Source organism: Neophocaena asiaeorientalis, unplaced genomic scaffold (assembly GCF_003031525.2).
Source record: "Neophocaena asiaeorientalis asiaeorientalis breed wild unplaced genomic scaffold, Neophocaena_asiaeorientalis_V1.1 scaffold45, whole genome shotgun sequence".
Lineage (NCBI taxonomy): Eukaryota > Metazoa > Chordata > Mammalia > Artiodactyla > Phocoenidae > Neophocaena > Neophocaena asiaeorientalis.
The window spans coordinates 1,577,683-1,603,637 of record NW_020174642.1 but is presented as its reverse complement, the minus strand read 5'-3'; the positions used below and the strand labels follow the sequence as shown (position 1 = coordinate 1,603,637).

At 40.9% G+C, this 25,955-nt stretch overlaps 1 protein-coding gene across 1 annotated transcript in view; it reads left to right on the top strand.

The window, feature by feature from the left end:
• Window positions 1-5,361: 5,361 nt before the first annotated feature.
• Window positions 5,362-25,955, top strand: part of SYNJ1 (synaptojanin 1) — an 89,568-nt gene continuing 68,974 nt past the window's right edge. The window contains 2 exon segments of the mRNA XM_024758327.1: window positions 5,362-6,106; window positions 7,167-7,312. Coding sequence (XP_024614095.1) covers window positions 5,586-6,106; window positions 7,167-7,312 — 667 coding nt within the window. The 5' untranslated portion in view covers window positions 5,362-5,585.

Genomic DNA, 25,955 nt, shown 5'->3' with positions numbered 1-25,955 from the left:
AATTGAAAAATAGGCAGAAGGCCTAAATAGACATTTCTCCAAAGAAGACATACAAATGGCCAACGGGCACATGAATAGATGCTTAACATCGCTAATTATTAGAGAAATGCAAATCAAAACTACAATGAGGTACTACCTTAAACTGGTCAGAATGGCCATCATTAAAAAAATCGACACATAACAAGTGCTGGAGAAAGTGTAGAGGGAAGGGAACCCATCTACACTGTTGGTGGGAATGTAAATTGGTGCAGCCATTATGGAAAACAGTATGGAGGTTCCTCAAAACACTAAAAATAGAGTTGCCATGTGATCCAGCAATCCCACTCCTGGGCATAGATCTGGACAAAACTCTAATTGAAAAAGATACATGCACCCCAGTGTTCATAGCAGTGAAGTAAGTCAGAAAGAGAAAGACAAATACCATATGATATCACATAGGTGGAGTCTAAAATACAACACAAATGAACTTATCTATGAGACAGAAACAGACTCACAGACATGGAGAACATAGACTTGTAGTTGCCAAGTTCGGGGGGATGGGTGGATTGGAAGTTAGGGTTTAGCAGATGTAAACCATTATTTATATAGAAAGGATAAACAACAAGGTCCTACTATATAGCACAGGGAACTATACCCAATATCCTGTGATAAACCATAATGGAAAAAATATGAAAAAGAATGTATATATGTGTATAACTGAATCACTTTGCTGTACAGCAGAAATTAACACATTGTAAATAAACTATACTTCAATAAAATAAATCTTAAAAAGAAAGATCTTTAGGAAAATGTACCTTATACCCCATGCTTGATGATTCAAAATACATGGTAAATGATAAAAATTTGACAAATCCTGCAGAAACCATTTTAAGCTACTTTACAAAAGCACTTTGACCATGAAAGCTTACCTTTTACATGTACCTTTAGATGTTGAAATTCCAGAGGTGCCTGCTGCTTAGGGACCAAGAGCCATGTTGAAGAGTGAACATCCTGCAGCCCTGATCTCAGGAAGGCCAAGCCCTGTTATGGCTCTGGTCCTTTGATTTCCACAAGGATCCTTGTGTGTCACTAAAACCATCCTAGCTCTCTTGACTTGGTTTCTTTTTCCAAATGAAAACTATTTTTGTCACATACAAGTTCCTTGTTTGCTCCAGTTGCAATTTTCTTAACTCTGGTATGTGTGAGCAATTTTTCAGTCTTTGAAGTTTTTGTTTGTTTTATTCTCACAATGATTCTGCTCTCAAACTTACTATATTTTTGACTGACAAAATTTCTATTTTACCAGTTTAAAATCTTGTCCTTTACTATGAACTTATTCAAAGCAAACAGCTAACGCTGTTTGTAACCTACTGTTGTGTTGCCTCTCAAGACCACCATTTTCTCTTTAACAAGGAGTCATCCCTGCCTGTATAATAGGTCTCTGCAGATCCTGATATGAAGGTTAGCTCTAGTCTGTGTAACCTGAAAAAAAGCTATTAAAGATAACTGAATCAGGCTGTAAACATTCCCCAAATTATCAAATGCTTTCTAGTATTTTTTGATAAGGAAATCCAGGAAAAGTAGGCCCTATTACTAATTTACATGGTGAATCTGTCAAAATTCATAGCCTTGTAACATATGGTATACTTTTTGTCATTGGGATATTCATTTCTAAATTAATAAATCCCATCATTTACCGATGACATAAGTGTTTTTGACCTAAAGAAACGGCAAATACATGTTTCAACCTGATACAGGGAATTGTCCGTAGGAGAAATAATTTGGTCAAAACCCAACATTTAAAAATCATGTTTTTGTTTCTTTGTTTTTTTGCGGCATGCGGGTTCTCAGTTTCCCCGCTAGTGATCAAACCCATGCCCCATGCAGTGGAAGCACGGAGTCTTAACCACTGGGCCACCAGGGAAGTCCCTAAAAATCATGTTTGCCTTCAATTCATCGAAGCTATTGGAGCTGTTATCTGAAACACCTATTGGGCTGTTTTACTGATTGTCTACGGATGCTGTAACAAATTACCACAAACTGGGTAGTTTAAAACAGCAGAAATTCATTCCTCACAGTTCTGGATTCCAGAGATTCGAAATGAAGGTATTGGCAGCGCTATGCTCCCTTCTAAGGCTCTAGGGAAGAATCCTTCCTGCCCTCTTCCAGCTTTTGGTAGCTGATGACATCAGTTGGCTAGTGGCCACGTTGCTGCAGTCTCTACCTCTGTCTTCACGCTGCCTCTGTGTGTGTGTGTGTGTGTGTGTGTGTGTGTGTGTAATCTCCCTCTGCTGTCTCATAAGTACATTTGTGATTGCATTTAGGGCCTACCCAGATAATCCAAAATGATTTCAAAATTCTTAACTCAATCGTATCTACAGACTTGTTTTCCCTGTAAATTAATATTCACATGTTCTAGGGATTAGGATGTGGATATCTTTTGGAGGTGGTATTTTTCATCCCACCACAGGCTTCATTGCTCTTTTTTTTTTTTTTTTTTTGCGGTATGCGGGCCTCTCACTGCTGTGGCCTCTCCCGTTGCGGAGCACAGGCTCCGGACGCGCAGGCCCAGCGGCCACGGCTCACGGGCCCAGCTGCTCCGCGGCACATGGGATCTTCCTGGACCGGGGCACGAACCCGCGTCCCCTGCATCGGCAGGGGGACTCCCAACCACTGCGCCACCAGGGAAGCTCCTCATTGCTCATTTTCAAGGTTCAAGATGGTGTCAGCCCATCTCTGTAGGCCCTTAGGACCTCACTAAGAAGTTTGTGTATACCACCTAACTTGTATTTTAAGTCAGCCAAGCCCAAAGACACTTCAAATTTGGTGACAATTTGTCCAGCTATTTTCATGTGCTGTAATAAGTATAAATAAGAAAGAGAGACAAGAAAAAGAAGAAATAAAGTTTTTAAAAGTCACTAATAAAATGGCCCTTATGTTTTTAAACCCTGATCATGTGCTTGTTTCATGACTACAGTGATCTATTTTGAAAGGGTTTGGCCAGAGAAAACCATAATTCAAAAAGACACATGCACTGCAATGTTCATTGCAGCACTATTTACAATAGCCAGGTCATGGAAGCAGCCTAAGTGTCCATCGACAGATGAATGGATAAAGAAGATGTACATATATACAATGGAATATTACTCAGCCATAAAAAGGAATGAAATTGGATCATTTGCAGAAATGTGGATGGACCTAGAGACTGTCATACAGAAGTAAGTCAGAAAGAGAAAAACAAATATCGTATATTAACGCATATATGTGTAATCTTGAAAAATGGTACAGATGAACCGGTCTGCAAGGCAGAAATAGAGACACAGATGTAGAGAACAAACTTACGTAAGGACACCAAGGAGGGAAAGCGGGGGTGGGTGATGGTGGTGGTATGAATTGGGAGATTAGGATTGATACATACACACTAATATGTATAAAATAGATAACTAATAAGAACCTGCTGTATAAAATAAAATAAAATCCAACCATTACCAAAAAAAAAAAAAAAAAAAGAAAGGGTTTGGTAAAGCTGTGGCCTTCTACTGACAGCTCTACTAATGAGTCCAGTTTAACTTAAAGAAAAGCAGCAATTCAGACCAAGAACCAAGAAACATTGACCTAAATTGCCTTAGTTCAAAAATCGAAAGAAACCAGGAGTAGGCAGAACATCTACTTCTAAAAGGGCCTAGCACAGATATTTCCCACTCTGAGAAAGGAGAGGTTCCTAGAGCAGCCGCACGCAGACACAGTTGCACTGGAAGTTTTGCTGTGGGCAAGTTTGGTTTGTGGTCCCAACTTCACTTCAAACTGAGTAATTTTCAACAAGTTAACTTTTCTGTGTCTCAGTTGTCATAAAAAGCAACTTCCAAGCAACATCCTCAATAACATCAACACATCTTCTGGAGCCATAACCTTACATGTGTTTTTCTGGTGCATATCTGTCTGGTATTCCTTTGGGGCTATACAAGTATTATACCTGAAAAGGCAAATAAGAAAAAATCCATTCTCACCCACTCCCATTTCATTTTTCTCTGTCCAGTGCAACCTCCAATTGAAGTGGGTTCTTCTGGCGGGGGGCGGCGGGGAGCAAGCAAGGACCAGTAGAGTATCTTAATGAGTTTAATTCTGAGGCTGCTGTTAGTAACCACTACCAAGAGCAAAACAGTTTTTCTAAGGAGATAGTACATATTAAATGAGAGAAATCCCCTCCAGTTCTCAGAACTAAACCTGTGTTTCTGCATATCTCCTTCTATAAAGGAAGTGGTTTCTTTTCTAATGAACTATAGCTACTTTAGTATCCTGAAACCAGGGTGGGTCCAGCTTCTCTAAAATGGATGAAGAAATGTTAAATCAAGCCACATGACAGGGCCTGGAGGGGGAAATGATCTTGTGCAACACGCTAGATTTAAATTCTGCTTTTGCTGTTAATAAAAGCAAGAAGGGGAAGAAGCAAAGAAAGAGCAAAGGCAAGAGGAAACAGTTTCCCGGGGTGCTGAGTTCTTCAGGTTTTCAATTCCTTTTGACCCTCTGGGTTTTGACTTCATTCCCACATTTAGGTCTATTAAGTGGAAACGGAATGAGAAGTCCGTGGGACACACTGATATTAACCAGGAAAAATGATTTATTGAAAAATGAGGATAGGATGAAAGGATAAGATGTCTTTAGTTATGAGATAACACGGACGGCAGGAGCTACTCGCCATTCAGTGCCGACCATAGCTGCCTCGGCCTGCGTACAGCCGTGCTGGAGTCTGGAGATCCTGACTTGGAACTTTCCACTCCACCGTACATACAGCTGAGCACTCTTTTTTTTTTTTTTCCACACACACACACACACACACACACACACTGTATTTTATTTTTACAAGAGATAAATAAACTGACACCAAGCATTGTAAATGGATGACCACAACAAAAGCAACAATGTTGCAATTACCAAACACGAAACACACTCATACTGTCATAATATTGACATTCAGTCCAGGAATCCTCCACTGTAACAGCTCCTTTACTTTGCAGTGAAAATTGATTTGTATATTTTTTGCCTCTGAGTCCTTGTGGGATTTTTTTTTTAATTCAAACAGAAAGTCACGAGAATTATAATCATCCTTATCAGTTCACTCAGTCCCATGTAATTAATTATTTTTTCATCTTGATCTTTTGTTAAAACTTTTATGAATTCATCAGTTTTCCATTAGAGCTCTGAAAATGCTTATTCATTCAGTTCAGCAGTATGGTCAGTTACCAGAAATCTGTACTTGTCAGAGTCTTTTCCATGAATTCCTTGAAGATGAAACCCTTTTATAGGAACATATTTGCAAAAGCATCAGAGTACACCCAGAACTGTCTGTAAATGACAAAAGACTTAAAAATGACCACGGTTAAAGAGTTGATGAAAGTTCATAATAATGCAATTGACAAGGAAATTTAGTTATTTCTGAGATATACATTTTACGAGCACCCTTTTTTAATAGTGCTCCTGAGGGCTCCAGAGCACACCAGAAGAAAAGGCAGCGAACAGAGTTGTTCCAAAGCAGCCATTAGTTCTTCTTCCTGCTACCTACCCAGACGCTCAGAATAAGAACTCTGCGCTGTTCGCAGTGAGACACCATGGACAGCTCTTCAGGCGCTGCCCTGTTGCCCAGCGTGCTGACTGTCCCGAAGCCTCCCCCCAAGCCAGTTAGGCGGGGGAGGCAGGGGGTGGTCCTGATACCCTTCTTGGGCACCTATCAATACCCGGCCCCCAAAGCTTTTCCCCTGAGTCCCTCCCCGTGGTTGGTAAGCTCTGAAAAGCCCACGCGAGGGGCCCGGGGAGGCCGCATTCTCCCTCTCCCAGCATCCTCAGCGGTGGGACCTGCAGCTGCAGCTTGGGGAACACGCCGCCCGAGGAGAAGGTCGCTGCGCGTGGAGGCGGCGGGCAGCTCACGGTTACCTGGCCAGCAGGGCATCCCAGAGGGGGCGGGACCTCCCCCCGAAGCCCCGCCCTTCCCCGCGAGGGGCGGGCCTTCCGCCCCCGGCCGCTGCGCCATGCGGAAGAGATGGGCCTGCTGGAGCGGAAGTGACGCTTCGGGCGGCTGTGGCGGCGGTGGCGGCGGCTGCGGAAGAAGGAGGAGGAGGAGCCGGAGGAAGAGGTGAGCCGGCCGGCTGGTGGGGGGGGGCGGGGAGCGGCAGCGGCCAGACGCACCGGCTGCGGGGCGCGCGGGCCGGCGCTTCCTGAAGCAGTCTCCACCTCCGCAGCCTGGGCGGGAGCGGTGAGCGGCGACCGCGGGCAGCCAGGTACTGGAGGGCAGGCGGGGTGGTTGGGAGACCACCGGTTGTGCGGGGCGCCGCGTCGGGCGGGGAGCAGAGGTGACAGCGGCTGTCAGCCTGCCCGCGGGAAAGGCACCGAGTCAGTTTGGGCGCCTGGTCATCTCTTCTGGCGTATAATGGAGGGATCGGGCTGCTCCGCACTTCTGTCCCCCTGGGAAGGAGCCGCTCTCCGGGCGGTCGACAGCCGGGAAACCCCGAGGAGCCTCGGTCCGGTCCGTGTCCCGACTCGTGACTCTTCCCGGGTGGCCATTCATATCCACTGGCTGCTGCCTGCGGAACCCTCAGCCGGCGGTGCCCTGGCGCTGGGCTGGAGGCGGCGGTAGCCTGTACCGCTGCTCTTGCCCTTCACCGCCGCCCCCGGGAGAGCCCGTTGTGTCGGATAATCCTTTCCCCTTCTCTCGCCCCCTAAGGCGCTTTGAATCAGCCTTGTTAACCTTCCTTCGCACCTACCTCTTCTTGCCCCGCAGAGGATCGTCTTGAAGTTTCCGAATCGTTTCCCTTTCAACGTAGTTGACAAATTCTGAAGCAGGAAGCTGATAAACAACTCCGAGCGAAATACGCTCAAAATGTTTCCTTTTGGTAAACATTAAGTAAAGGGGAAACTCATCTTCACCAAACCGTTCATGGACTTGGAGTGATAAAACCCTGTCTTGCCTTGCTGTGAGAATTGGCAGCTTTTCCTCTTGCTTTTCGGTAAAATTAAGTGACGACTTATCTTTTGGAATCAACCATTCTCTCCCCAAGCTTCCCCCGCCTTTTTTTTTTTTTACCACCCCACCCCCCATCAAAACCTGGCAGGGAGGGACTTCTGGATGCCTTGCAGTCCTTTGCTGCAGAAGGAAACATTAGCTTCATTTGCTTTGCTTTGCTTGGTTTTCACAGGGCTGCCTCGGAAGAAAGGAGAATGGCGTTCAGCAAAGGATTTCGGATCTATCACAAATTGGATCCTCCACCTTTCAGCCTCATAGTGGAAACTAGGCATAAGGAAGAATGTCTCATGTTCGAGTCTGGGGCTGTAGCTGTGCTCTGTAAGTCATCTCTCACAGCCCAGCTGATCAGGGTCTGTTTTGCTTGAAATAATTCAGCTTCAACCATTTTTTAAAGAAGACTCTGATATGCTTTTATTTCCTTTTAACCAGACCTTATTTTCTTTAAAACTTTTATTTTCTTTTCTTCCCCCACTGCAGGTTTTTGTTGGGGCTGGGGAAGATGCAGGTTTTGGTACAGATTTTTGCTTTCTTGGGTTCTTCTGCCGCTTCTCAAAGTAAATCTTTCTTTCCAAAAAATTATCGTTGCAGTGTATAGCATATCACATAAACCTGTAAGATGGCTTGCTTGACATTTTGGCTGTAATGAACAGCATTTCTTATAGGTCAGTTTTAGTAATGGACTATAAGAGTATTTATTTAATATTGTTGGAGGATTTTATGGTGAGGTGCTTACATTTTCATTAAGAGGATTGTAAACAACCTTCAAAATTTCATGTAAGGTAGGTGATTGATTTCATATTGTTTAAGAAACTACTCTGATAGTTTATTTTAAAGAAAAGGACTACTGCACCACAAGAAAAATAGTAGATTAGTAAGGCTTGGGTTATTTTGTGGGCAGATGGATGAAATTAAAACGAAAAAGATTAATTTGAACATTACACTTGCTAATATAAGATTTCGTCTGGTAACCTCAATTTAGGATTATTTCAAATGTGACTGTTGTCAGAGGCTCTCTAGTGGTAACGACTTGTTCTGTATTATGCTTTTGCTGTGTAGGATCAGTTTAGTTATTGGTCATATTTTTAAAAATTAAAAATCCATTTGAAAGGCATACTTACAACTGTAAGCCCCTAAATATTTTGAACTGTTAAACTTTCTCCATATTCAGTAGTGAAGGGCAGGAGGCCCTAATCTCTGCATACAGAATACTAACGTACAGAATATTAGTATCAGTTAAACCTGATTGATCTTAATACTCTGAAATAGCAAAATTTTATCCTGATTGGGGAAAAGGATAGTGACATAATGAAAAGTCTTAAGCAGAGAACAATGTATAAGAAATACGTATTTTTTGGTACATGTGGTAACATGGTTTGAGTGAACAGGAAGAGGCTGTATGTGTTCTAAGAAACAAGTGTTAGTAATATGGGTTATATTCAGGCAGACTTAATTCATTTACTGATACATTGTTATTTATGCTTAAATCAACTAAAATGTTACTTGCTACAATATTAATTTTGTAAAGCATGTTTCTTCATACTACAAATATTACTCTTATACTGATGAATTCTATCTAGATAAAACTATCTGTGGGGGGCAAAGGTTTGTTTTAGCATGTGAAACCCTTTTCAGCTGCTTGTGTGTTTTGGTGATTTCCTAATTTGTCTAAATTCTAAATGTTTCTCTAATTGTGATTACTGGTAATGATGAGAAGTCAAATTTTCAGCTACAAAGTTTGTATTACCTATAGTTATTAGGGTTATTGCTATACTTTACTCCAAGGTCAGGAAGCTTAAGGATAATCCTACTTCCAAACCTCCAGCAGTCCTCTCTTTTATGCCAAATAATGGTTTAAAAAAACAAAACAACTTCCCAAACCATCCATTTTGGCATTAACATTCATTTTAAGGAAAAGAATCTTAAAAACATTGTCTTAACTATTTATTAACTCTTTTTATTTTCATTAGATTTAGACTATATAAGTAATTCTTTTCAGGAGAAAAAAACTGTGAATGTTGCCTCTCTCCGTAAAGCTAGCATAAATGGATATATGATCTCTTGGGTATGTCATTAGCTTTTCTACTAATTAGCTTTTCTATGTCAGTAGCTTTTCTACTGTAAACTTTCGTATTTAAAACATTAATATTTAAGAGCTAACAGACCTTTTTATAACTTACTTGACATGTAAAATTAATTTGACATTCAGGTCAGAATGATACCAAGGTGTGTATTTTTTGTGCTGTAGAATGTTCATTTTTCAAACCTTCACATTTTGTCAGTGCCTGTTGTATTCAGGGGGCTGTGCTTGTAAAGTACTGAGGTGTTCTGTTTATCTTCACCAATCTCAGACCTTTGAATTTCGATGCATCTTGCATATTAATCTACCAGAAGAATCTCCTAAAATCATTTTTGATATTAAACCCAAATGTAACCCTATTTTTCAATAAGATTAAGTTCAGACTTCTCAGCCTGTCAATCAAGGCCTGCCATCATTTGGTGCCACCCTGTTGGTTCAGTGTTGATCTCCTTTAAGGGAGACTGGTGTTTCCTCAGTGCTCTCCCAAAGTAGCGTGCTTTTTCCAACCGTCATCATGCTGTCCCTCTTCCTCCAAGACTGCTAGAATGCTTTTTTCTGCCTTTCCAGTCGAAGCCTGTCAGTTCCAGCTTGAGTCTTCTTCCTTAATGAGAATCTGCCCCTCCAGCTCACTCTTGTCTCTTCCTTCCCTTCATTTTGTGGAACTTAGTCTGTATCACAAGATGAATGCTTTTTATATGCTGCTTTTGTTGTTCTCTACATGCTTGTGTGCGGGTGTTTTTCTTGAATGTACATGGTGAGAGTGACCCTAGCAGGACTCAGTTTCACGTACCCAAAGTTTGTGACTTCTACAGGCTTCAGTTGCCTGGGTTTAAAGTTTAAACAATTAGACATCTTAGGCAATACATATCGTTAAGGACTGACAGTCACTTAATTTTCTTGGCTTAGGCCAGAAGTGTCATGAGATAACCAATGTGAAATGTCATTTTTCCTATTATTAGCACATATTAAAAAATAGGGTGCAAGTGAAAATAAACTCAGCTCATGGGTCCTCTTAGGACCCAAGTATCCACTAATTAATCAAGCCTTAGAATTCTGTCTTAATGTTGATAAAGATGTTAAATCAGTCATGATGCTATGACTTAATCAGTCATGATGCTATGACTTAATCAATCAATGAATCAGTGATTTTCAGCCCTGTGTGCACATTATAATTCCCTGGGAAGGTTTTTACAAATACTGATGCCTGGGCTCCAGCCCCACAGAAATTCTGATATAATTAGATTGGGATGACCATTTCTGAGCATGGTTTATATAGGCCTTTCTATGATAGATTATGGCATAACTTTTTTGGCTCGCAGACGCTATCCAAAATAACCATGTTTCCAGAATTTCAGTGCTGTTACTGTCTACTGTGGGGTCCGTAATGAGTTTCCTTGAAACCCTCAGCCTGAACCAAGTGCTGGTGTTCCCATAGCACTTTTAGTCTAGTGCTTTTCACAGCACGTGGAACTGTGTTCAGGTTTCTGCATCTGGATGCTTTACTCCTTGAGGAAAAGGCCCAGGTCTCAGTAATCTTTGTATCCCTAGTGCTTAGTTCAGTGTCTTACTCATATTGCAGAATAAATGATTATTAAATGAATGGCATGGGGGGAAGACTAACCTAATGTAGATTATAGTATTCTGTGTTTGAAAGTGTGGTACCTTTTCATATAAAATTTATTTTCTATCTTTTAAAGAATCGCTGTTTGACTGAACTGCTGATGTGAAACACATACGTTACACATTGTTTGGATTTGTTACTGAAAAATTCTCTTGGAAATAACTATTAACCACATCATTAAGGTTTTTCTGAAACGCCAATTAAAATGTGTGTGACGAATGTTCTTCATAACTGCCATAAGTACTGTTAGCAGTTTGTTTTAAAATTACTTTTCTTGAGATGGAAAATTGTATCGATTTCTTTCATTGCATTTATTTATTTAAAGAAACCTTTGGACTTCCTTGGCAGTCCAGTGGTTAAGACTCCACACTTCCACTGCATGGGGCACGGGTTTGATCCCTGGTTGGGGAACTAAGATCCCACATGCCTCGAGGCACGGCCAAAAGTGAAAAAAATAATAATAACAAAATAAAAATTTAAGAAACCTTCTGGAACGTTCTTAGGTAATAGTTAATATGTTTTTTAGCCACATGCCCATTTTCAGTGTTACTCATTTTTGAAAATTACTAGTCCAGAAAAATGTTCAGTTGAACCAAAAATTTGATGTCTGTGGAGCAGTGACTCAGTGTAGCAAGTGGACTCTCTGTGCCTGGTATACTGCGTCTGAGCCAGCATAAGCACAAGAGTGATGGTCAGCAAGTTGTAACACTACACCCTTCTTCTTGGAAACTAATTTTTTTTTTTAATCTATTTATTTTTGGCTGCGTTGGGTCCCTGTTTCTGCGCGAGGGCTTTCTCCAGTTGTGGCAAGCAGGGGCCACTCTTCATCGCGGTGCACGGGCCTCTCACTATCGTGGCCTCTCTTGTTGCGGAGCACAGGCTCCAGACACGCAGACTCAGTAGTTGTGGCTCACGGGCCTAGTTGCTCCGCAGCATGTGGGATCTTCCCAGACCAGGGCTCGAACCCGTGTCCCCTGCATTGGCAGGTGGATTCTCAACCACTGCGCCACCAGGGAAGCCCGAAACTAATTTTTTAAGAGATAAAGGAAGACATCTGTCAGTTTCGTGTTGAGTTCAGTTTTCCTCCACTTTGTACAGTTAGACACATGAAAAGACCATCACAAGGGACGGACAAGTAGCCAGTCAGACAGATACATGTTTTAAATTCACAGGCTATCTCATTATTTTACAACCCATCTCATGCTTTAGTAAAGGTAAATAATTTGCTTTATAATTGTATCCTAAATAGAAGATGGAGTAAAGGGAAGGTCAGCACATCGGAAATGGAGGCTGATGTGCGGGTCACATAGATAGTGAGCGTAACATCTGTATTAAACGTAAGAGAGGAGTTTATAAAGGGCATTGGCAATATACTCTTTGTTGCTGCTGTTTTCCAAGTAATGTAAATACTTTTTCCTGTGATTATGTATAGCCTTGGAATGGCGCCTTTTAACTAACCCATATGTGTTTGATTTTCAATGGTTTTTTAATATTCAAATGTATATATGGTGCTCACTTTTAGGGTCCACAGTGTTGCCCATTTATGCTGCATAGCTGTATCATAGCCTTGCTAGTTGTGTGTGGTTGGTTGACCCTCTGGGTATACAAATGTTAGTCTGAGTGGCGTCTTACTCGTTTGTTCATAAGTGAATGATTGTGCATGTGTTGTATGTCATAGTATGTCGTCACATAAAAGGGAGGGAGCAAATAACCATTACATTAGAATAATATTGGACCAAATGACTTACTTGCTCTAAACAGTTTCTTGTACCCCTTAACCTGTCTTCAGAAGTTGCATAGAGTTACAGTAGTGTGTAAATTAAATATTGCGAAGTTATGGATCACCTTTTTAAAAGACGGGGATGTACGGTGTTGATGTAAATTCCTAACTCTTAAAATGAGAGCTTTCATTCTTTTGGGTGTCACATACTGGTACGGTAGGAAGGATTAATTGCGTTTATCTGTCTAGTGGTAAGATTATCTTCAGGCTTTTACTCTGGACCTGGTTTTACCCCACATTGTCTGTCTAAGTGTCTTTGTCTACCTAATTTGTTTTCTTTTATCATGGAAACCTGAGCTGTAAAACAGAGGGATAAAATTCTGGAGCTCTTTGTCACAGAATGTGAAGTGTCTTGCCTTTTCTATGAAACTGTACACGGTAAAGGAGTCATACTTGCTATTCACTGGAAGTTACTCTGCTAGTCACAACATTAAGCCAGAGGGGCCTAAGCTTTCTCTTTTATGGCATCCTTGGGGTCTTATTAAGTTTTTAACAGCACCCATAGCCACCTTTCTGTTCATTAAATAGTTAAGTCCAAACAATAAATATTTATGTCCTAACAACCTTTAGTAGCTGTTTGGAAAAAATATTGCAAAGAAATTGAAAATAATTTATTTCCTTCATAAATAGCCACAGTTCTTTATTTACGGTATGGGAATGCCTGTTGAGCACTGAACAGCTTTCCAGACCTTGGCACCAGATTGAAAAGCACCACCCTCATTGCCTCTTCCACGTTGATTCTGGAGCAGTACTTGTTTTTTTTTAATCGCAGCAACCACTGAAAACCCAGCTTCACTAAGATATGATGTCTGATGTCATAAAGGAACATACTGCAATCAAATGTTAAAACTCTGAACTACCCCAAGCTAATAGTTTGGGCAGTGTCCAGCATGTGTTGAATATCTCCGTGTTTCTTTCCATTTAAAATATCCCTCGTCTCTCCTGAGAGTTTGCTGAAGTGTCCCAGACCATCTCAGCATACAGATTAGACTGGCATTAGACATGCTTTATTTCATTTAATTCTGTGGGTTGTACTTTTATCCACATTTCGCAGATGTGGAAACTGAGGCTTGGAGAGATTAAATAACTTCTCTAATGACATAGTCTTACCATTTGCTTTTCCGCTGTAATTATTATTTATACTTTTGTTAGGGTGGTGGTTATTATTTGGGGGGGTTGAGGAATGAAGAGCAAAAAGAAAAGAATGCCAGTAGACTTTAGAGTGAAATGGTAAGCATTTTCTAATGAGGGAAGTGTTAAACTTGCTGTGTTTTTACCTACAAACTGTTAATATCTAAGAGGGAAACATGGTTTGATTTAGCGTTAGGTAATTAGAAACTTTATGTTTTAACTTTGCCAGGCCAAGTTAAATGTCAGGTTTTAGAATTTTGGATGAGTGTAGTAGGTGGTGATGACAAGCAGTGTGCATAGTTTTTTGTTTGTTTTTTTTAATTGCCAAATGCTACTAGTCAGCACGATTGCCCTTTAGATAAGTTGCAGTATCTTATCCCTTTTTAAGAAAAAATTTCAAGTTGAGGAAGGAAGTGCCTTTTTTTTTTTTAAGAATTTTTTTTTTTTTTTTCCTGCGGTACGTGGGCCTCTCACTGTTGTGGCCTCTCCTGTTGCGGAGCACAGGCTCCGGACGCGCAGGCTCAGCGGCCATGGCTCACGGGCCCAGCCGCTCCGCGGCACGTGGGATCTTCCCGGACCGGGGCACGAACACGTGTCCCCTGCATCGGCAGGCGGACTCTCAACCACTGCGCCACCATGGAAGCCCAGAAGTGCCTTTTTTATAGTTGACTTTTTCTGTGCAGAAAAATGAAATTTAGACTTGTTATATATCACTTTATGTTAGGGTTGCAAAAATTCATTTTCTTTTTGTAAATAATTTTTGGAATGTTCATATTTAATAGAAAAGAAAATAAATAGCAACTTAAATATCAACACTTAAAAAAAAATCAACCTTACTTCTCTATCCTGGGCAGCAGGATTAGCCTGCTAACATAGGGCCAGTAGTCGTTCCTAAGTGCCTTCATTTCTTTACCACTTAAGTGTGCTATGAGGAAATAAAAGTGAAGGCAAAAAATTTCTCTCTCACTGAACAGTAAAGCCTTGTTATGTGACTTCTTATTATATGATTTCAGGTCTCTCAGATGTTCTAAAATGTCCTTAAAATATAACTAGGCCAGGAATGTAGCAGGATACTTGCTTCTGAGCATGATGGTGTAACAGGATCTGTATTTGCCCTCCCACCTTAAATAACAACAACAAAATAACGAACAAAAAAATGTGAAACAATTTTCAGCTCTTGAACAATAGACAGCACAAGACACTGATCCCTAAGAGAAGGGAAACAAATGAGGGGAGCCTTGCAGTCACTGCCTTGAGAGCTTCCAGGCTACAGCAGCAGCAGGGTCAACCCAGACAAAGCCTGGCAGTCTCCCTGAGTTGAGGAGATAGAGTAGGGGCTTCGGCGAAACGCGAGCATCTAGAATTCTCAGGACTAAGTACCAGAAAAGGTATAACTGCACGGAGCTCCTGAGATGTGTAGCGGATTCCACTTGAGGCATCAGCTGAGTTCTGATTGGTGCCAGTGTATGAGGAAGCTATCAAGGCAGGAAAGAACCACCAAAGAGGAGCAGGCAGAAAAATTCCTGGAGCTCAGGGCTGGGAATAGTTCATGCTCCAAACAGCCAGAATGGAGAAAACTGGTAATACTTGGGGGATTGGGTTGAACACTCAGAGAAGGGTATATTACTTCAGTAGTGGGGCCAAGTAGCTCTAGACCACATGCTGCTCTGGTCCTGCATGACAGAGCTTCAAAGCAAGACCCAAAGGGGTCAGACTGTTTCCAGATAATTTCCAAATAACTCAACTGTATCCCAGAATAAAGATTAAGACTGTTTATAGGAATACAAAATGTATATACATATATATCCAGCATTCAACCCTGTCAATTTCACAGTGTCTGGCATTCAGTTAAAAATTACCATGCCTGAAACGAAGCAGGAAGATATATACCCTGTAATGCGGAGAAAAGTCAATCTGTAGAAACAGATGCTCAAATTAATAAGAACATTAAAACGGCTATTATAAATATAGTCCATATGTTCAGGAACACAGGAAAGAATGAGCATGTTAAGGAGAGACATGAAAAATGTAAAGGCCCAAATCAAACTTCCAGAATTGAAAAAAACAATGTCTGAGATGAAAACAATACACTGATGGGGATTAATAGATTAGACTCTGCAGGATAAATGAGTGGCGAATTTGAAGACAAAATAATAGAAACAACCCAAAATGAAGCACAGGAAAGCAGACTAAAATAGATAAACAGAGCATCAGAGGGCAGTGGGACAACTTCAAGTGGCCCCATATGTATGCGCAGTTGGAATCCTAGAAGGAAGGGGGTGGAGCAGGAAAATATTTGAAGAAATAATGGCTGACAAGTTTCCAAAATTGATGAAAACTATAAATCCATGGATCCAAGAAGCTAAATGAACCCCAAGCAGAAGAACCATGAAGAGAAAGAACTACACCCAAATATGTGATCAAATTGCTTAAAACGGTGATGCAGAGAAAAATCCTAAAAACAGCCCAGGAAAGAAAAAAAAAAATGATATACACGTAGAAGAAGGAAGAAATAAATCACGATGGACTTCTTCAGAAACAGTCCAAGCCAGATGAGAAAGAGCTAGATCTTTATTATTTATTTTTATTTTTATTTTTTTTTTACATAGAGCTAGATCTTTAATGTACTGAAATGGAAAAAACAAAAAAAAAACAGCCCTGAAACTGTCCACCTAGAATTCTGTACCCAGTCACAAACAAAGATGATGTAAAGACTTTCAGATGTTCAGAAGCTTAAAAAAATGAGCCAGTTATATGAGTAGCAATTTAAATAGTATTGCTTTCCTTTGCATCTAGCGCCAGTACATTCAGAAATTTTGAGGTTGTAAAGTCTGAATCAGTGACATTTTGTTACTTAGTTATGTTTTAACTCTAAGCTTGAAAGAGGTAGAAAGAGTGGAATAGATAAGTGCAGTTGGGGTTAGTCTTGTAAGCAGAGTGCCAAAAGGAGGTATATATTTAAAAATTGCATATCATGTTTTTACTGGTGACAGTTTAAATTTGCTTGAGTTTTTTAATGGTTGTTAATAAGAATTTGTGTTTATCTTTTTCCACTAAAATAGATTTTGCAAGTGAAAGCCATTGTTATTCCTCTGTAATGTTACACAATATAAGCAATGCATTCACACTGGAGTGCATTTCATAGCTAATGAACTAATCAAATTACTGTGAGTACATTTGGCATTTGGAGATATGCATTAACTCTTCGTGGTCAACTGGACACCAATTTAATTACTCCCTCAGTTCAGGCTGAAAGAATTTATGCGCTCTTTATACTCCTGGATGATTTTAAGATACCTTAGTCAGTTAAAAGAAAAAATAAAAAACAAAATACTTCTTATTAAATTATTAACTAAAACATATTGAATGTTATTAAAATACTCTCTTCCCTTTTATTATAGTCTTCTTACATAACTTTATAAAGTTTGTTTGCTTATATAAACTAGGTCTTCGCAATAAATATTTATTATGGGTTATGTTTCATTTTGTTCACTAGTCGACCGTAGGATTGCTGTTGTCTGTTGAATACCTTACTGAAAGGTAGATAAACAGCCTTTTAATATCCTGTGGACCATGTTCGAAGTATAGGCAGGATGAATCTTATTGTTATTTATTTTATTTTTTAAATTAAAAAAAATATATTTTATTTATTTGGCTGTGCTGGGTCTTAGTTGCGGCACACGGGCTCTTCGTTGCGGCATGCGGATCTTTCAGTTGTGGCATGCATGTGGGATCTAGTTCCCTGACCAGGGATTGAACCCAGGAACCCTGCATTGGGAGCACGGAGTCTTAACCACTGGACCATCAGGGAAGTCCTGAATCTTATTATTAAGTAAATTCCTAGCTGGTTGTACATTAGTGCTCATTAGTGGTCTGTCTTAGTCAACGTTGGGGATGTGACTTTGGCCTATCTTGTTTCACAATTTGATTATTTTCTTGGAGAATGGGGTAGAAAGGTCGTTATCAGATTTGTAGATGTTGCAAAGCTGTGCGGGACTGTTACAGAGCTGGGTAGAATAATTATTTATTTTGGATGGCACAGTTGAGATCCAATTTTTTTTCAAACTGAGAAAATGGGTTAGAACCTACAAAATGAAAATGCCCTCCCCCTTGTTTGAGTTTTGTGTCCATTCCTGAACCAACAGCTGTGGCTACAGGGATATCAGGTGCTACTTGGGTTGGGCAGATGATTGGCAAAAGAAGGTAGAAATTTCTATGATTGTTTGAGTTCCCATAAAACCCCACCTGTACCATGGCTACATAGTAAGGGAGGGTGGGCACAGGTACTGGGTCGATGGTCACCTTGACCACTGCATTCCTTCAAATCTGCTCTCCTTCAGTCTTCCTTATCTCAAGGGATTGCTCTCCATCCACCTAGCTGCTTAAACCAGAACTTAAGAATCACCCTCTACACCTCCTTCTCTCTCATTTCACACATTCACTCCATTACCAAGTACAGTCAACTCAACCTCCTAATTTCTTTGAGAATCCACGCAGTTCACCGTTTCAGCTGGTTCTACACCAGTCAAGCCACTGCAGTCTCTTTCACGGACCATTATAATAGCCTCCTTAAATGGTCTCCCTGCTTCCACTCCCCCTACCCACTCTCCAGTGTTCTTAAATACACAGTTTAGATCTTATTATTCCCCTGCTTAATACCCTTCAGGGGTTGGTCACTGAACTTAAAATCCAAACTCTTTAAAATGACCTGCAGTAAAATCGAGTCCGTCTCCCTCTTCAGTCGTACACTGTACCGTCTGTTGGTTTCTGTGTTCCAGCCACATTGGCCCTTTTTTTTTTTAGTTCTGAATGTATCAAATTCTTTCTGATCTCAGGGTCTTCACAAAAGCCGTTCCTTCTGCTCAGGATTTTATTTTTAAAGATAAACTTGTTTGCACACATGGAAACGTATATAAATGATAAATGTTCGACTTGATGACTTATTACAGAGTGAACATATTCATGTTACCACTACCAGGTCGAGAATAGAACGTTATTGCTGGCTCTTCAGAAGATTCTCTCATGTTCCTTTCCAATTATCTCCATCATGATCTGCAAAGATAATCACTGTCCTGACTTCTTAACTCATAGATTAGTTTTATCTGGTTTTCAACTTAACATAAATGGAATCATTCAATATGTATTCTGTTGTGCCCAGCTTCTTTCATTCAGTGTTAAATATGGGAGATCATGCATGTTGTAGCGTATAGCAGTAGTTTATTCATTTTTATTGCTGTGTAGTATTCCATTGTATGAATATTCCACTATTCTGTTGACATTTGCTTTCTTTCCAATTTTTCCTATTATAAGTGACACTAGTATGAATATCCTTTTACATGTCTTTTGGTGCACATACATACATATTTCTGTTGGATATTTTCTTAGGAATGGAATTTCTGCTCGTAGGGCATGTGGATGTTGTCTGGAACACTTTTACCTGCACTCTGAATTTGGCTAACTTCCTGTTTATTCTTCAGGTTTCAACTTAAAGGTCACTTCTGCAGGCAGCCAGGCCTATTCTAACCACCACCGTCCCCCGCAAACAATTTTAGATTCGGTCCTCCTGTTGCAGTCTGTTGGAACTCCATCACTGTACTTAGTATAATTCATAATTTTGCAGGTATATGATTATGTAATGCCTGTCTTCCCAGTGGAAGGTATTGGGGCACCGACTTTTTTTTATTCCTAGAACTTTGCCAGGATCCTGGTATATGGTAGGCATTCAGTAAATACTTGTTGAACAAATGAGTGAAAGGTTACTTTTATTTTGAAATGTTGCCAAGATTGGGATGTGCAGTTTATATAGAACGCTAATTTGGATAGCTGAGTGTCTTTCAGCTGGAATTTTAGCTATTTACTAATACAAAGAAAACCTTTTTCCTTTAAAATAATTTTCTCTTTATGTGTGATGAAATGGAAAGAGTCTTTACCACCAGCTGGCTATATGATCTTGGACGAATCACCTAGTCTTTTTCTTCTGAAAATGAGTAGCTTGGACTGCACGATCTCAAGGATCCTCTGACTAGAGGCTCTCTGCTTCTACACCAGAGTGGTACCTGCATGCAAATAAGCCGGCCACAAACTGCGGTGCATGCAACCACAGGCAAATTGTGTTTCTAGGAAGGTCGTGCTAATTTGTAATCCTGTTTTCATATTCTTACTGGCTTTCTTCAGCTTGGTCTTCTGTATCATCAGCTGAGGAAAGACAGTCTGTTCCCACCTGGAAGGTTTGAGCCACAGCAGAATGTTGACCTTGGATGGCAGGACCTACAGTGGGTAGCGTAATTATTTAGTTTGAAATATTGTTAATTCATCAGAAGTTAGAGAAATCTACATTCAAATTTAATCTTCAAAGTACCATTTAGGTTTTTAGAGAAATGACTTTTTATCTATCTGAATGTCTTAGATAATAAGTTAATTTTATTTCTTTCCATTCAGATGGTAGAGTTAGCAAGGCAGATGTGACCATCGTGTTGCAGTTATCCTATGTTTAATAAGCCTGTATTTTAGAGACACAACTCATGAAAATCAAGACATAGGTATATGATTATGTTTTCATCTGAATTTCTGTAGCCTGATCTTATGTTTCTTAATTGCCTTAACTTCTCATTTGAGAAGGGCGGGTGTAACACCAGCAATGCTGAGTAATGCCAGCTGTGTCATATGACAGAGTGCTATAAAATAAGCCAGTCCAGCAAAAAAAGGTGTTGAGTAATGTGATAGAGAACAATAGGTATGTTAAATTTTGATAGAGAACAATTGATGTATTTATACTCTGAGTGTTTTCTGTAGTCTATAAACAGATAATCTCTATACCTTCTATTTTCATTACTTTCCTGTAGTTTAAATAGGAGACGTAGATTAGGGCTGCCTTCAGTCATGAATTTGTTCAGTTAAAAAACTCTGAAACAGGCACAGAGCTAAAATAATGAATAAGTTATCTGTATTAAGTTGTGGGATATCACTAGCTTGTGGCTTTACATAGTTTTAAAGACTTCTTAACTACTTCTGTGATGACACGTAAAGGTAAGCTTATGATTTTCCAGCTACAAGTTTGACAGGAGGATGTGAAAGCTAATTTATTTAGGATGAACGTAAGGAAAACATTTGTGACAGAGTATTAGCAATATTTACCCTTCGTGGGCTCTCCATTCTATAATTGCCGAGTCTGCTTCTTTCCCAATTTGTTATATATCTGTTATTTGATGAATATATGATAGACTTGGGAAGAGCAGGCCATGGGGCCATTCTCAAGGCTGTAGAACTTATTGCTCCCTTTCAAGTTTATAAAAGTCCTAGTGCCCATTGAACTTTTGCCTACTTGGAGGAAAATACCTCTCGGATCACTTAGAATCCCAGTAGCCTGTCCTCTCCCACTGACTGCCCAGGTTATCTTGTCTTCTCTCCTCTCTGAATTTATCCAGGATACCAAAGAATGTTGTCAGAATAAATTTTTTTTTAATTAAAAAAATTTTTTTTGTGGTACACGGGCCTCTCACTGTTGTGGCCTCTCCCGTTGCGGAGCACAGGCTCTGGACGCGCAGGCTCAGCGGCCATGGCTCACGGGCCCAGCCGCTCCGCGGCATGTGGGATCTTCCTGGACCAGGGCACGAACCCGTGTCCCCTGCATCGGCAGGCGGACTCTCAACCACTGCGCCACCAGGGAAGCCCTGTCAGAATAAATTTTATCTGAGGAAGTATCAAACAGACATCAAAGAAGAGAGAATAGTGTCGTTGATTCCCATGTATCTGCCAGCCAACCTCAGCGATTATCACAGACACTTTTTAAAATATATTTATCTATTTATTTATGTCTGTGTTGGGTCTTCGTTGCTGCACGCAGGCTTTCTCTAGTTGCAGTGAGCAAGGGGCTACCCTTCGTTGTGGTGCGTGGGCTTCTCATTGCGGTGGCTTCTCTTGCTGAAGAGCACGGGCTCTACGTGCGCGGGCTTCAGTAGTTGTGGCGTGCGGGCTCAGTAGTTGTGGCTTGCGGGCTCTAGAGCGCAGGCTCAGTAGTTGTGGCACACGGGCTTAGTTGCTCCTCGGCATGTGGGATCTTCCCGGACCAGGGCTCAAACCCGTGTCCCCTGCATTGACAGGCGGATTCTTAACCACTGCGCCACCAGGGAAGTCCAATCACAGACGCTTGTGTTTATCTATATCCCTTATCTGCTATTCCCCACCCCCCCCGCACCGCCACCACTGTTTATTTTGAAGTAAACCCTGGACATCATTTAATTTCATCCATAAATATTTTTTGAGAATAAATGTTTATGGCACATACTTTATTTTGCTTTAAATTCTTTTCTATGACCTGATTCATATTCATATATTCACTAGGAGTAGATTCAGAGGCCCTTCAGATGATCAGTTCTAATGACGTGAGAATATGTTAAAAATATAGCTATAATTATAAATTTATGCTTAAGATAGCTCTGTGTTCTCAGGAAATGCACATTTGCACTAGATTGATGACTAAGATTTAAAGCACGAATGAAAGATAGTGTTGAATGTGACATGAGAAGAAAAGTTTTTCCAGTTAAAATAAGGAAAATAAGGAGGAGGTTAGTTACTGTTGTTGCCTGAGGTGTCACAGCAGTAACTTCAGAAGCCAGGCTCTGTCTTACCTTCCGGGCTTAACAAATGAGCCGAAGACATGTGGCCCTCCTTACCTCAGCTGAACTGCACAAGATCTTGATCAGCTCAGAATGACTCCTAAAACAATGGGCTTCTTGGCTATTCCTACCTACCTGTGGTTAGAAATCAGTCACTTGTAAAAAGAAAGGTTTGTTTTTCCTAGCGTTTCGTTTGTTTAATAACAACATGAAAAGGAGGAAAAAAAACCCGCTTCTCTTTCAAGAAGCAGTCTGTTGCCCTCATGGAAAGCGTAGTAGATAACCTTGAAAGACAGCACTAGCAAGAGAGTGAGTAGCCTGAGCTTCCGTATCACCACGTTTCCTGAACTTTCATTTCTGCTCGTTGTTTCCTCTGAGCTCTCCACAACCCCTGCCATTTTATATGCTCCGCAGCTTACACCCTGGTTAGCAGTCATTTAACAGTGCCCATTTTCCCATCCTCACCTTCACACCCCACGGCAGACATGATGTCACTGTGAGGAGCTGTTAAACTTCAGTAATGAAGGCATTCAAATGCTGTCAATGGTAAGATAAAATGTTTATCTTTTTATGCATTATTTATAAGGTTTTTTTTAATTTTTAATTTTTTTTTTTAATTTTTTTTTTTTTTTTTTTTTATTTTTTTTTTTTTTTTTTTTTTTTTTTTTTTTTTTTTTTTTTGGTATGCGGGCCTCTCACTGCTATGGCCTCTTCCATTACGGAGCACAGGCTCCGGACGCGCAGGCTCAGCGGCCATGGCTCACGGGCCCAGCCGCTCCGCGGCATGTGGGATCTTCCCGGACCGGGGCACGAACCCGCATCCCCTGCATCAGCAGGCGGACTCCCAACCACTGCGCCACCAGGGAAGCCCAAATTTTTTTTATTTAAAAAAAAAATTATTATTACTACTATTTTTGGCTGCGCTGCGCAACTTGTGGGATCTTAGTTCCTGAACCAGGGATTGAACCCAGGCCCCCTGCAGTGAAAGCACAGTGTCCTAACCACTGGATTGCCAGGGGATTCCCCTTATGTATTAATTTTAAAACTTAACGAAACATTCCCTTTTGTGCCCAAATCTCTCAATTTATTTTTGTCTATTAGGTGAATACTTAATCAATAGCTGCAGTGTTTAGAGTCACTGTGTTAGGTGGGCATCATGTTGAGGTATAAAGAAATCAGACTTAGTTTCTGTTGCTGCTAGTAGACGAGTGTCTGTGGCATAGAGTAGAGAGAAGAAAGAGATTTCCTTCCAGCGAGAGTCATCAGAGGAAACTTCAGGAAGAAAGCGGCATTTTTTGTTAGGTATTGAAAGATGGGTAATATTTGGAAACACAAAGATGGCTAACAAGTATTCGGGGTGGAAAGAACGTGGCGAACAGCGAAAGAGGGGAGGGAGGGGAAAGAACATGGAGCCTGTAGGAGGGGAACACGTTACTCATTTTGGCTAAGGCCTGGGATGCAAGGGGAGACTATTAAGGGAAGAAGAAAGATGGGGATGGATTGAGTAAAGTCGTTACAAATGCTGTGTTTTATCTAAAGGTTATACACATTATTTTAAAGTGTTATGGCTTGCTTTCTTTTTTTAAATTAATTTATTTATTTTTGGCTGTGTTGGGTCTTGGTTGCTGCACGCGGGCTTTCTCTAGTTGCGGTGAGCCGGGGGGGCGGGGCTTCTTTTCATTGCGGTGCCTTGGCTTCTCATTGTGGTGGCTTGTCTTTGTTGTGGAGCACAGGCTCTAGGCGCGTGGGCTTCAGTAGTTGTGGCTCGCGGGCTCTAGAGCGCAGGCTCAGTCGTGGCGCACGGGCTTAGTTGCTCCACGGCATGTGGGATCATCCCAGACCAGGACTCGAACCTGTGTCCCTGCATTGGCAGGTGGATTCTTAACCACTGTGCCACCAGGGAAGTCCCATGGCTTTCTTTTTTTTTCCCCATGGCTTTCTTATTTTAAGTAATCTTTTTATAGTGGAGGAATCTCAAATTATTTTCTAGAATTAAGTTACCAGAGAAATGGGACAATAATTTAATTAGATCCCTTCTAATCATATATTTCTCTGGATTTCATGGAGTTTCACAAAAGAAGGGAATCTTTTTCCCCCAATTAAAAAAATATATATGGGGAGGGAATAAAATGGTACTGTAAGAGTTTATCTTCATGCCATTTAGAGAAAAAAGCTTCATAACTTAGGCATAGGCACATGTATTTTCAGTTATTTTTGCTGGCTACATTAAGAAAAATTTTTTAAATTTTTAAATAATTTCAAATATATGGAAAAGTTGAAGTTCAGTACAAAAGAACTTTTTTTTTCTGAACTATTTAAGACTACTAAGTTGCCAACAAGTTACCCTGTCACCCCCAAATACTTTATTACATATTTCCTAGAAAGGTATTCACCTACGTAACTACAATATAATCATCAAAATATTAACATTGGTACCTTACTGCTGTCTAATCCTCAGACTCCATTTAAGTTCATCAATTGTCCCAACAATGTCTTTCGTAGCAAAAAAGATCCAGTTGAATTTTGTGCATTTTATTTAGTTATCATGTCTCTTTAGTCTCCTTAAATGCGGAAAAGTTTCTCAGGCTTTGACGTTTATGACCATAAAACTTTTGAAGATCAAGGCCATCTTCATTGTTTTGTAGAATGTCCCTCACTCTCGGTTTGTCTTATGGTTCCTCATGCTCAGATTGAGGTTATCTTGGCAGGAATATTACAGAAGTGCTGCTGCGTTCTTTTCATTGTATCCTGTCAGTTGACACAATCTTGACTTGCCCCATTACTGTTGGTGTTCACTTGGATTACTTGGGTTAAGGTGGTGTCTGCCAGGTGTCTCTGGCTGGCTCTTTTTTCCTTTATAATTAATAAGTGTTTGGAGGTGAGGTACTTTGAGATTATGTATGGTCCCATTTCAGTTTATGGGTTTATTCAGTGGGTTGTAATCTGTTACTCTTATAATTTATTTTGATGCTCAAATTGTCCCAGATTTCACCAGTAAAAGAAGCCCCTTTAAGCCAGCTTCCGCATTTTTGTAACATGCCACCATCATTCTTTGAACACTCCCTTACTTTCTGGTGCAGAAACATGTTATAGGCTCATCTTGTCCCTGCCCTTCCCCTGGAATTAGCCGTTTCTCCGAGGAGTCCTAGTTCCTTTTAGTGGAGAATGGCGTTAGAAGGCAAGGTCTGGGTGCTAGGTGTGCTGTTCGTTATTGGAGTATTGCTGGTCGTGGTCCTGTCAGTGGCTAGAGCTAAGGAGAACATGTAAGTGTATATGATATGCATACATAGTTATACCCACCCATTTATATCTCTGTCAGTCTGTCTCACTAGAGAACCGTGAGTTCATACTGGTAACTCCAATTCTGATCAGCACTGCAGTGTCCTTTCTAGTTTTCTCTCTTTCCATGTTTGCAGTCCCCTTCCCGGACAGCGAGAAGCCTGCCCCTGCGGGCTTTGATCCTTCCCCTGTGCATAACCACCCTCGTGTGGCCCCTGCAGCCTCCTCCACCGCGTGGCTGCCTTCTTCACCCCAGTGGGGCTCCAGCACCCTGCCTGGGGCTCCCTCCAGTGCACCCTGCCTTCTCATCCCGTGCCAGGCCACTCCTACTGTCTCTGGATGGACACCACCCTCCTCACTCAGACTTCAGCATCTCCTGCCCGGCTGCTCCTCCCCCCAAGTGGATGCTTTCTTTCCCCACCTCTGGCTTCAACTCCATGAACAGGGCCACCCTTCTT